The sequence below is a fragment of the Oenanthe melanoleuca genome, chromosome 17 (genome assembly GCF_029582105.1).
Source record: "Oenanthe melanoleuca isolate GR-GAL-2019-014 chromosome 17, OMel1.0, whole genome shotgun sequence".
Classification (NCBI taxonomy): domain Eukaryota; kingdom Metazoa; phylum Chordata; class Aves; order Passeriformes; family Muscicapidae; genus Oenanthe; species Oenanthe melanoleuca.
In genome coordinates, this window is record NC_079350.1 from 5348028 (window position 1) to 5361132 (window position 13105).

Genomic DNA, 13105 nt, shown 5'->3' on the forward strand with positions numbered 1-13105 from the left:
GCCAGGCTCACTCAAGGCATCTATGAGGTTTAAACCAAAACTAAAATGAACCCCCCAAACCAGGAATTATGCATGCAATATATTTCCCACTGAGATAAGCAAATGGAAAATGGCTGAGCCAGGCATTTCATCCAGCTCACAGCCAACGAGGGGTCATTCCCTGCAGTGTATTTAGCAATGATTTGTCCAGCCTAGTGCTGATTATCTAAAACAACACAGAACTGCCTCCATTTCTCTAGGGAGATTGTTTGCAGCCAAACTCATTGGCAAAAGGTTTCTCCTCACATCTTGTTTACTTCTGCTTTCCTTACATCTCACCTCTCCATAGCTCAGCCTTCAGTCACACTAATTCCAAACCCATTTCTGTGGGTTACCCCCATGCAGCCATTTTGTACTGAGCTACATCTTCTTGGCTTTCTTTAATCATCACTTAGTCAGGCTTACAGTTTTAGTTCTTGTAATCTTCTGCCATTGCCCAATTCCTTCATTTCAGTCACTGCAGATGTTCTTTGTAACCCCTCCAATTTGGCTAACAGCTCCTGGTATGAGATCTCTCCAAAATGAACAAGTTTGGCTTCTCTGGGGAGAGACAGATCAATACCTTCACAGCTGTGCTGGGTGGAGGATTCCTTCCAGCTTCACAGAGCTCCTGCAGAACAAAGATGCTGAGCAGTTCAGGGAAGAAGCAGCTGGAGCACTGGCAGTGACTCTTCACACCCACAGGAAGCAGTGGGTGCAGTCTCAGGGAGAAGCTGGTGATGGGATATTGGGGGGATATTGTGACACCTTACCCAAATGACTCAGGACTGAAGGTGTATAGAAGATCTGCACACCAGAACAAAGTCCCCAGGGACAACAACCCCCCCAAACCTATTACTACACTTATAGTGACCCATGTTTTAACTGCTCCTTTCATCAAGTGTGCTCTTGCCAAGCTCAGCACAATCATCCCAAGAGGGAGCAGCAAAAGGAATTTCACACTGCCTCTTCCATTTTAATTCTCACCTATTCCACCTGCCACCCCTGTAACAACTTCACCTCACATGCCTATTTATTTTTTTTCAGGAATACAAGAGCCATCTTATGTACTGTGTCTCAGCCACCCCACAGAAAATATCCCATGGGGGAGAAGAGCCACAACAAAGCAGTGTCACCCCCAATTACCATTCTCCATGGATGAGAGGGGAGAAAAGGAATGGATGACATGCACTTTTTACTAAAAACAGAAGAAAGCCCTTGTCTCCTAAGGAAGGCCCCCAATATCAGGATCAGCTGTGCCAATAACAAGCTGTGTTATTACCTCTGCTGTACAAAGCAATTTGGTTTTTATTGACCACTTGCTATACAGGGCACTACAACACTCTCCCCTCATTAGAGCCTGTCAGTCAGAAAGCAAAGGAAGGCAAAAGCAGATGTAAGGAGAAGGCAGCTCTTTGCAGTCTTGAAGATAACCTTGCAAAAGCATTGACAGCAGGCAGCCAGGACTGCAATGAGGAGCTGCAAATGATCAGACAGCTGGGAATTTTAGACACTGGAAGAAAAACCTTAGTGCAGGTAGAACAATTTACCTCCTCTGGGCAGGAAAACACCTACAAAATTACACCCAAGCACAGAACAATGAGGAAAGTTTTGTTAGCTGTGGTTTTGTTTCTTCTGCTCCCTGTGTAAATCTGCCAGATGACCTCTGCTTGCAGTAGACCTCAAATACTGGGAGCTCTTCTTTGTGTCTCCTTGGAAAAAATGGTCAGGAATCAATTTTTCCACTGATAACTTCATTTGGTCTCCTTCTCAAGTGAGCGTTCCCAAAATGTAGTCCCACTCTACCCACTCCACCCTTAACATTTCACCTTTCCTTATGGCTGAAGGATGTTTGGCTCAGTGCAGGAAACTCTTGGGATGAGTCTCAGAGCTGCTGACAGGGAGTGTGAAGGGGGAATGTTTTAAGGCCAAATACACAACAGACAGAATACACAGAGGATGTTCAGATTGGAGAAACCTGCATTAAAGAGATTTAGGCCACTCCAGTGCAACAGCCAGCAACCACCTGCAGCAGAAAAGTTTGTTCTAAACTACAGTGAGGTATTAGGAAAGCCAAATTCCAAGTACTTTTTATAGTTGAGGTTCCTGGTAAAACACCACCCACCAGAGGCTTGAGGCAGTGCAGAGCTGGCTGCCTGGGAGGTGCAGGGTAGAGAAGACAGACTATTTCTGGCATTACCCCTTGGTGGTAGGATGAGAACCACAGGCTGAACTGTAAGAAACATCTTGAAGACTGGAATTTCGTGCTGAAGGACATATGCTCTTGAGGGATGGGGGATTATCAGGAAGAACACTTCACAGAAATGCTGCACCCTCCTGGTCCCTGCCAACCCAACCAGTTTGCAGAATTCAAATGCAAGGTTAGATCCCAACACCTCAGCAAGAACACAACTACAGACATGGCCAGCTCCACCAAAGATATTACTGTAAAAGTACATTTCTATTCTTAATTTGTATCTGGACACCAAGGTCCAGAACATCAGCTCCTTGTCTGCCCTTGCCTGGCAAGCTGACACCAGAGAACACAGACCACAGGGCTGGAGAGCAGCAAAGCCCAGATGCTCCTGCCTGAACTGCAGGTGACACAGGACTGGGAGAAACACTTTTGTTCAAGACTCAGGCCACAAACCAGTGCATAAGTTCAGCTTACAAACCTAAAAGAGCAGCTGGGCACAGAAGCACAGCTCCAGTATCTGGAGCTCAAGAAGAGGCACCTCAGTGAACCTCACTGGGTCACTGACAGGAAAGCTTTTCCCTTCAAAAGAAGTTTTCCACACAAGTTTTGTGATTTGGCTCTGTATCCATGAAGCAGAAGTTGATGGCTGGAAACAGAAGTTGAGCAGAGGGAAATGCAGACTTTGGGATCAATGGGTCAGGTTGGCTGCTGGCAGTTCAGAAGGAGAAAATGAGATGCATTAAAAACAACTTTCTGGTCAATCTTTATTTTACACATTTGCATCACAGCAGGGAAACCAAGTTACACAGACTGTCCTGACTTGTCTCTACCTTGCTTCTCTTCAAATACTGTTTGCTGTTTAATAAAGTTTAAAAAAATACTGAAAAAAAATCCATTTTTACATCTGAACAGGAACTGAGGAATAAGATATTTACAGGTTACCAAAACCCCAGGAACTGGACCTTGCTGTACACAGAAGTGTCTTTTTTAGTTCTTCTAGAGGTCATTTACTAAATCAATTCAAAGCTACATTGTACAAGGTGCCCTAAAGCTGCTTAATGACACAAGAGGATCTAGAATTAATTATTAATAGTTCCTAAAGGGCAAAGGAAGCTATTTAGACCCATACTCTGTTTTAGCAGAACAGGTACCAGCTCCACTGGCTACAGGATGAAATGCTTCTGATGATGAGGAGGTCAGACTCTAGTTCACAGAGAGCAGAACACTGAGTGAAATCCCACAGGGAAATATTTATTAAGAATTGTCCTTTCTAGAGGATTGCTGCAGTCAAAACACAAATGGCTTTTTGAGCCAGTCAGCCTATATGGAGTGAGTCTTTTCTCAGCCACTTTCTTCCTACACCACTCAAAACCTGAGTATCAGTATTTTCCTACATCCTGTTCCAGCCACTTGGGAGCACAGATCATGTGCAGCTCTCAGTGGATCACTGCTATATCCAGGCAAGACACTACAAAGGAAAAATGCACAGCTTCTCAATATTGCTAAGGAAAAGTGATTAATTAGCCCAAAAGTGTTGTATCCAGCAGCTAAAAAAAAAAAAAAAAAAAAAAAAAGCCAAATTAATGCAATTTAGAACAACGTTTAACAGCAAATCAACCCCAGGGAACACAAAGAAACATTGCTCAAGTGTATCTGGGCAGCACCACCTCAGCTCTCATGAAACATTGAGGCTACTGACACTACACACAAGGTCACAGTTTCAGTGTGAGTCCCACTATGTTCAAACCTCACTGCACCTCCCACTCCTGCAGACCACAGCTCCTCACTCTTTGCACACAGGTGAAAAATGGGGATGTGCTCTATGAGTGAAGCAGAGATCATAACACAGGAGCTATAAAACATCTTCTTTAAAGTGACAGCAATCTGTTAGCTAGCATGACAGGTCAAATTGAAGGAGACAAACCAAGTAGGCTAAAGGAAGAAAGATTTCCTTCCCTCTCCTTAATAGCTAAGGAACTCCAGTTCTCAGAGCTCAACAGAGCCTACAATACCCAGTATTTGCTTCAAATTGGGCAGTTCTCAAATAAACAACAAAATCACCTCCCTTCTCATCAATTTGATTGTCAGTGGCTCAACTGCTTCTCTAAGAGGAATACACAGTAAGGAAAAAAGACTTAACAGTAAAAATCTACAGGACTTGCACCAGATGTGCACACTGGAGTGATCAGGACATGCCCTTCCATGGCCAGAAGGAATGTTACAGTGCTCAAGGATACATGGTGGATGCACACTCATGCTAGAGTGAGTCCACTCAGCTTAGAAAAAAAACACACCTTCCCCACTACAAGCTCCAGACAAAATGCTGCAATGCAGCAAATTTTTACAACATGCTCTCCCAGGGTATGCCAGTATGGAAATCCAGGTACAGGGCACTCAGCTGGAGGGAAACACTGAACAATGCACTGCACACATCACAGCACGCCGAGCTCGACCAGAGCATGAAAGAGCATCTTAATAGGACAGCATGTGTCTTCTTCAACTCCAACTGCTCCACTCCGAGCAGGCAGCAGCACTGCTCCAGATGACCCCATTATGTCTTCCTTTCTTTCTTTACATCTCTTGATGAAGCATCAAGGAAAACATTTTCCAGCCCGAAGAATGCAAGAGTCTGGCAGTTGCTCTGCAAGGAGGCTTCCTCTGGAAGACAGCCTGCTGAGCAGCCAGGCAGGAAGGAGTGCAGCAGTGGCATGTGCATGTCAGCATCCACAGGGATTTATTGGGGTATAACCAGCATTACAAGCACAGGCTGAACCAGTCTCGTTTTTGTCTGCAGAGGGGACCGAGTGCTCTGCTGCACAGCAGATGGGAAAGCATTCAAACCATTTATTGCCATTGCACCAGACCTGCTGTTCCAGGACTCCTGTCACTGCTGCTGGGTACTGCTGGTGATTGCTTCAGCTCCTCACTTCAGCAAAAGCAGCGACAGGGAAGCAAAGCTGCACATCCCTAACGATCTGTAACCCACAACAGCTCCTCTAGCTTCCCTCCCCGGGAGAGGCAGGGCTTCCTACCAGATCAGCAGCCATCAGCACATGAAAGGCAAGCACTGATGATCCTGCCTGAAGCTCCACTAGCCCTGGAGTCACGCAATGCAGCCATGTGGGTTTGCCTGGGAAGGAGGGAGGGAGCACGCCTGTCTTTGATGCTTTGCAGTGCAGCTCTCGCTGTGCTGGAGAGAAGCACAACTGCAGCCATCCCCTCCACCATCCCAGCTGCTATCCCATCCATCAGGACAGACTTTTTGTCCTGATCCAAGGAATTGCAACAGAGAAAATTCATTTTGGAAATGGCCACAATAAGAACCTCTCAGGTTTTGACTCGTCCATGACTTTGATTTTCCTTGCTAATGCCCAGGTCTGACCATTTCCTGCTGCTTGGCATCCCATGTAGATCACCAGCTGAAGCTGGCTGCAGAGCTGACTGCTGAAGCTCAGGGCTGAACTTGGAAGAAGCTCTTGTAAAAAAAGGACTTCCAGAATACTGCTGTGGTTTTCCTTGCCAATACAAAAAGAAATGACCCATTTTCTTGGCCTTTGACTGGTGAGCCAGGGACTTGGCAGATAAACCTGCACCATATGCAACTTCAATAAAAAAAGTGCATATAAAAAAAAAAATGAAAATAAGAAACCTGAGAGTAAGGTAACAGCACTTGCCAAATTGTCAGCTCCACTGATGCTGAGGTATGGAATAGGCAGCTGTTTGGAACCATCTCAGCATTCCCTGGGATCACAGCACAGCCCTCTGCTTCTGGCTGAAATGCCACATCTATGACAGTTTCACATCTCATTCACAAAAGGATTAACAGGCTCTAGAACAGCATTGTCCAGATGCAATTTGTTCCTGACAGCACATCCTTATCCCTTACATACCTCAGTGCCAACACACTTCAAGTCTTCAGTGGGTTTCTCTCAAACTTCACAGCCTGTTCAAGCAGCCCTTTGGATGCAGGGAGTGACAAGGGACAGAATAACTGCAGAGGATGAACTTCCCAGATATTGAATTTAAGTGCATGATGAGCTGGGACTGCCTGTGTTTGTTTATGGTCCAATTTCTCACACTTCAGCTAAATATGCAGATTTCTTCCTCCAGAAGGCCTAAAAGGCGCATAGGTCACCAAACAGCCTTTCCAGTGGTATAGCATCTCTTCTCACTAAACTGTCTCACTGCAAGGCAATGACAGCAAAGTCAAACTATCACTGCTGTGATTACTGTGAAGTTACAGCTTAGGAGGAAAACAGAAGAAAAATCTGTAGCCAGAGACAAATGCTCTTCTTGTGCTTTATCTGAAGAGAAGGCAGTTCCAGGTATCAAAGCAGGTAAGATTGGTTTCTACCATCTCCATGGGGCATAGAACCAACACCTGGGAAAAGAAGTGGCAATGGGGGAAAGTGGTGCTGCTCCTCAAACTGCAAGTCTTGGTACAGACAGCTCACCAAGAGCTCCACAATCTCTGCTCAGGAGTGAGGAAGTGGTACAAGATTCTTGATGAAATCCTCCTTCTCAGCTTGAAGAATACAATACACTAGTGGCTAATAGTCCTCTCATCAGCTGTGCCCCAGAAATGTAGTCCCTCCAATTCCTGAATGAGTCTGTAAGCATTGCTGGCACATCCAGAGCTCTGATGACACCTCTGACACCCTGGCAGAGGCACCACATGTCAATGTCTCTGCATGAGTATTAAGGCTTCAGTGGGTCAGTGACTAATAACCAATTTATTTTTGTTAAAGCTAATCCTCATTCCACCAGTGAGCCACTTCCATCCTCCCCCAAATGAATGCACATTTTCACTACTACAAATCTGGACACCAACTGCCCTATACCAACTCCAGGGACCACAGAGAAAACACACGTGGCAATTTGGAACATGTCTGTAAAGACTCCACTGCAAGTCTGCAGCTAACAGTCAAGGATTCCATATTCCCCTGCATCAAGGTTCTGGTCATAATCTTCTCCTCTCCTGACAGAAGAAAATCCCAACATTTAGGACTGGGAGTTACAGTTGCCTGTTTTTGGTGGCAATACCACTGTGACCAGTTCAGCTCATCTCAACAAGCAGTGTCATTAATCCTACACAGCCACAGAGGTACAAGCAGCATCCAGAGAGGCCCAGTAACTCAGGGTAACTGTGAACCAGAGATTTATGCTGCAGTAAAATGGCCAGACAGATTTCCACTGGAGTGTCTGGTACAGTTTATACTGTGTCAGAAAGGAGTGACTTTTGAAAAACCTTGAAAATATTTTACAAAGCAAACCAAAGTGCTCTGGGTCACAGCTTGAAAGTAAACATTTAGGCAGACCCCTAAAAAGCAAGCATCAGTCTTACACCTCTCATGTTCTTCTTGTCAAGTGGGGGTGAGTCAAGAGCAGCTCCAAGGACACTGGAGAATGTACATAAATGTTTACTGCACTATGGGCTTAGTGCTTTAATGGAGAACAGTCACTCATTTCCTGTATAGCAACACATCTGAAAACCTGACACATTCAGGTGGACACCTGCAGGGATAAGACAAGAAGATACTTATCACCTTTCACACTTGCATGAGCAGTGGCAGAAGTCATCTGATCCAATACCCCTTCAGTCTCGCAAGTAACTGCAGTTGCTCCTATCCATTTGTTTTGCAATGTTTTGTCCAAGCCAAAAGGAGAGTTTATAAAAAGAAAAAAAAATACTTACATGTCTTTATCTTCTTTTCCCACCTTCTGACAGGCTTTGCAAGTCCCAGCATTCATGTTACATAGCAAGTGTGTGTGTGTAGATATATGAGCATTATATAAAATATATTCTTTACATACACACTGAAAACCCCTCTTCACATGAGTATTACACATTCTGAGGAACACAACAATTCAGAATAAAGAACCGATCCAGAAAAGGGGGGAAAAAAAAAAAGCTACCCAAAATCCCTAGGAAAGCTTCACACTCCTTGCAGGTACCAGGAGATCCCATTTTCTTATGATCAAAGGAATAGTTATATTTCTGCACTGCTTTGCTCTCCCTAGACACACCCCACTCTGCAGTTCAGTGGTGGGGAGTGCAAGTTGCTCCCTTTCCACTGAGAGTAATATTAATAAATTAAAAAAGTTTCTCTGAAAGTGCTGCCTTAGTCCAGTCCATCATGCCGTGCTTTCCCAGTCGCCCTGAGGCTCTGCTGAACCATTCACCACTTTCTTGACTTTCTTCATGCCCTCCATTACTCCTGAAGTTGTCACCCTAGAAGAGAAGGGAGAAGCATCAGACATCCGACCTTGAACTGTAAAATCCATTTCAGCAACAGCTCACACCCATCAAACATTTCTCACATCTCTTTACCCACACTGAGCAGTTCCAATGTTTGATCTCTTGTATCAGCCTGACACAGCACAGATGGGCATTGGAAGCACAGCCACTGTCCTTGAGCACCTCAAGGCCCTTCCCATCCATCATTAAAGCAGCAAGTAATATTGGCTCATAATTCAGAAAAGGTAACAAGGGTGGTAACAGTTAAACCAGGTGTTATTTGCTAAATTTGAGCAGGTCACTTAAAAACCCCCTTTCACTATGCAGCTGACCACCCTAATTTCTGTGACTTTCTTCTGCATTTTAATAGGTAGAACAGATTTCACAAATACTGGACAGTGCCCCAGATGAACCTTATTAGCTTAATGCACATCAGCAGCTTTTAATAGCAAATTGAACTGCAACAAAACAAAAGCAAGAAATTATCCTTTTTATACCATCCAAGTCTGGATTTGTCTTGGCAATCTGATAATTGAACTACAAAGCCTCACAATACCATTCAATATTAGACTGAACTGTTTATCCAGGCAGAACAGCACCATTCCTCTTGGAACTGCCTTGGCTCTCCAACAGCTCTTCAGCTTTTCTCTGCTGCTACACCAAACAGGCAATCTGGATGCACAACACATTTCCTTTATTCTTTTGCACAGTGTGATTCTCATTCCATACAGGTATTTTTTCCCCACAAACATGTTACAAAGGTTATTTTGGATGCTGAAGGTAAGAGTGCCAATAGCTCAATGCATTCCCAAAGGATGTCTGGAAGCACAGTCAGACCTGCCCTGTTCAAATCTGTCCCTGTTGGTCTGTGAGTGCTTTCACCTGCTGTTTACCATGTCAGAGTGCTTTATTTGATCAGAGCTGCTAACAACACCTCCACAGCATCACCCCAAGAGGAGAACTTATCTTCAGATAACATTCTTCTTCCCTTAGTTCCATGTTAGATCCCAGCTTCTGTTCATGTACTGTAAAAATAATTTACTCAGCCTGCTGTGTTCAGTGATATTCCAGCAGTGGCCATACTGGGATCATCACGGGTTCTCACTTTAGAGTGAGCCTAGATGAGCTTGAGCTTAATAGGAAAGGGTCACAAGAGTACAGATCAAATAATTTTTCTCTACTAAAATAAAAAAAGTACAGAGAAAAGTAAGCAGATTGCTTAAAGGAGAAAGATGGAATTAGCAAACAATAAACATTTCCTAAAAGAGATCAAACTAATTAGTACAGAGACACATAGATCTTTTAAGTTCTCCCTGTTGGCAAAGGTTTCCCACAATCAGATAGCAAAAAATCTGGGGAAACATAAGCTAGACAAAACCAAAGTAGATGGATAACTAATTGGAAAAGTATGCATTGAGATGTACTTAATGGTTTCCTGTCAAAAATGTAAGAACATTGAGTGTAGTTCCAGAGAGGCCTGTCCTGGGTTCACTTCTACTCAGTATTTTCAGTAATTGCCTGGGTAATGGAATTGAGAATTTGCTTATTAAATCTGCACAAGACACTAAGAGCTACACACTGGAGAACAAGACTGGAATGCAAAAAGATTCAGGCAAATTGAAGTAACAGTCTGAAAAGTACAAGAGGATGCAGCAAAACAACTACCAAGTTTACTCTTCAGAAATAATCAACTTTGTAATTACAGAATGAGGAGCTAAGTATCCATTCCTCAGGGAGGAGCTGAAGATTGCCATGAACTACAAACCAGAAAGGAGCATCTCACACAGCAATGCAGCAGCAGAGACACTGGAACAGATAAAGAGGTGTTTCACACATGCATGACACCAAAGCAGTCCCAGCACTTGACTCACAGCTGGGAAGATCCCCCTGGCACAGAGCTGGATTCCAGCACTGCACTCTAATGCCATTAGAGAGCCACTGCACACCAAGGTGTGACAGAAGTAATGAGAGGTTACCACTAGGACGGAATGATCCACTTCCCATGCTTATGGGACTGTTACACACAAAGTGCAGGCAGATCAAGTCACATCCTTTGCTAGCAGAGAGGCCATTTACTGTGTGCCCCCTCAGTAACAGCAAATAACTGGGAGAGATTTCTGTGTGGATTCTCCAACAGTGAATGTTAAAGCCCATCTGAAGAGCTGAAGAGACTGTTCTTGTCTTGTGACAAGTGCATGAAGTAGCTCTCAAGTCCCTCCTTCTCTCAGATTGTTCAGGTACAACAGGCAATTCCTCTTGCTCTCAAAATCAGTCAGCACATTTTAATGCCCAATAAAATAAGGGTAGCAGCACTAAGATCAAACACACTGAAATCCTCATTGTCCTCAGAACACTTCAGCTCTGACCTGCAATACAGCAGGGAAATGTTCCTCACCTGCAGTCTGCTGAACTGCATTTCCAGCCCACAAATCAGCAGCAGTTAAAATGCAACAAATCCTTCTCACTAAACCATCCCCCTCCAGAGAGCATTTCTGTGCCTGCCAGAGGGATATCCATCACAAATGAGGCAGAGAAGGAGTTCCCCAAACATTCCATCACAGTGCTATGTGCTGCAGAGATTTCATGGGGTTTATTTTTCTCCTGCATTGTATCCAAGGTATCAAGGAATGGCTAAACACTCAAAAGTATCTCCTGCTCTCCACACTGCTGGATCTCAGGTGTCTTTTCTCCTGCTTATTTGTTTTTTGGTCCAACAAGAAACACTGCAATACTGGCAGCAGCCAGCCCTTACAATCTATTGCAAACTGGAGTGAAAACTGATCAGTCATGGAGCAAAAAAGCTGATCTCTGCAAGCTAAAGATGTGTTAGGTGAAGAAATCACTGCAAATGGAGAGCATCATGAATCATTCTGCCATGAAACAACCTGAGAGAAAGAGAAAAGCAACCAAGCAGGACATCAAATCTCAGCACAGAATAAGCTGCCTCATGACACAGAGAAAAACTCCAGATCCCAAGGCATAAGCAAAGATCAGTGTTACCACAACAGTTCCCTGTGTTGAGGCTGTTTTGGGTGTTAAGGAGAAGCAAAGTCTCCACACACTGAGTAAGATGGATTTACCAACTTGAGAACAAAACCATTAATGGTTTCTTCTCCTGCAATTCTTCCTCCAGTGGAAATATCTTAACCTCCCATGCATGCATGAATATCATTCTCAACCAAGACCTGTTAAAGAGCACTTTGATATCCAGCATCCAAAGCCAGCTTACTGAGTTAATGAAATTTAAAAAAAAACAACCCAAAGCAAACAAAAATTCTTCCTTTCCCCTTCCTCACCCCCACCTAATTTACTGTACTGTTCATATTTTTGTGCTCATGCCCCAGAAATGGCATTAGGACTGGAAGCCTGACAGCTCTTTCTGCCAAGTGTGGCTGCAGCTTTTCAAGCAGGGAACTTTAATCTAACAAACTGTCAGCGAGGAGCCCACGTACTGACAGAACTCCAGAGGCTGCCCAGCACAGAATACACAGAAAGCCACTTTGCTGATGATGAATGGCTATTGAACCTGCTTGAAAAAGGACAGACAGGTCCTTAGCTCAGCTTTAGTCACACTCTCCTCCCTGCCAGGACAACTTCTGTGGAGCCTGGAATAACTGAAGAGATTCCTGTAAAGTCTGTGGATCCTTTCTCCAAGCCAGAGTTACCTTTGCTATTTTCGACTTGTATTTTATTCCTGAGAGTTACAAGGACTTACAGAGAGGATCTGTGCCTTGTGTTGCTTCTGTACAGACACTTAATTTGAAGATTTTTCCTGAAACTTTCCAGATTTCCAGTGTCCTTAACAATATTTGCATTTAGTGCCAGACTGAGATTTGTATTATTTGCAATGCATGAAAACAGACCCAAACTATAGAGCTGCACTTAAAATAGCCTTTTTTTTATGGAAGACAAGCAAGCCTGGAAAAGAGGTTTGATAACCTCACAGCTTTCCCCTCTACTGGCTCATAGAAATGTTGAGTCTAAAGCAACTGAATGTTTCTGTTTTAGAGAATCTGATTTTAAACAAAACCCCCTGGGAGAGGAAAATAACAATAAAATTGACACAGCAGAACACCATGAAGTCTGCAGGTTTTTAGCTTTCTGCCATAGCCTGTGAAGACAAGTGGGTATTTATCACATGAAAGACACAACACTCACGCAGTGGTTAGTCAGGACACTGTCAGACACTTAGTCATCTGCTCAAATAAACTCAGGTATTCCCCCCCCCACAGATACACATTTAATATTTATGAAGACAAAAATAGGACCAGCAAGACCAAATCAATGAGAAATGTAATACACTTCCATTGCAGTGCTTCACCTGTCACAGAATGTGTATAAACTCTGTTTTTCAAATATCTACAAACATAACCTTCCTGATGGAGCTGGGGAAGGGAGAACCAGACACAGATTATACCCTGCCAAGTGCCCAAATGGAATAAAACTTCTGGTGAATGAGATCAGAAAAATTCAAGCAAGGCTAAGGGGAACGACCTACAAGGCACAACAATGGAAGCTCCTAAAGCAAAGTGCAAAATGCCTTACTAGGAAAGGATTCACAAGGAATTCAAACCCTCGAGTTTTAGCAACATCTATCTCATGATGAGGTGTAAATCACTGAATTACTCGATTAAACTTTCTCCAGCTCATTT

At 43.8% G+C, this 13105-nt stretch overlaps 1 protein-coding gene across 2 annotated transcripts in view; it reads right to left on the reverse strand.

The window, feature by feature from the left end:
- Nucleotides 1-2965: 2965 nt before the first annotated feature.
- The window catches only part of GPR107 (G protein-coupled receptor 107), a 37177-nt gene continuing 27037 nt past the window's right edge, over nucleotides 2966-13105 (reverse strand). For both annotated transcript variants that reach the window (XM_056504976.1, XM_056504977.1), the window contains one exon: nucleotides 2966-8447. In XM_056504976.1, coding sequence (XP_056360951.1) covers nucleotides 8351-8447 — 97 coding nt within the window. In that variant the 3' untranslated portion in view covers nucleotides 2966-8350. The remainder of the gene's footprint in view (nucleotides 8448-13105) is intronic.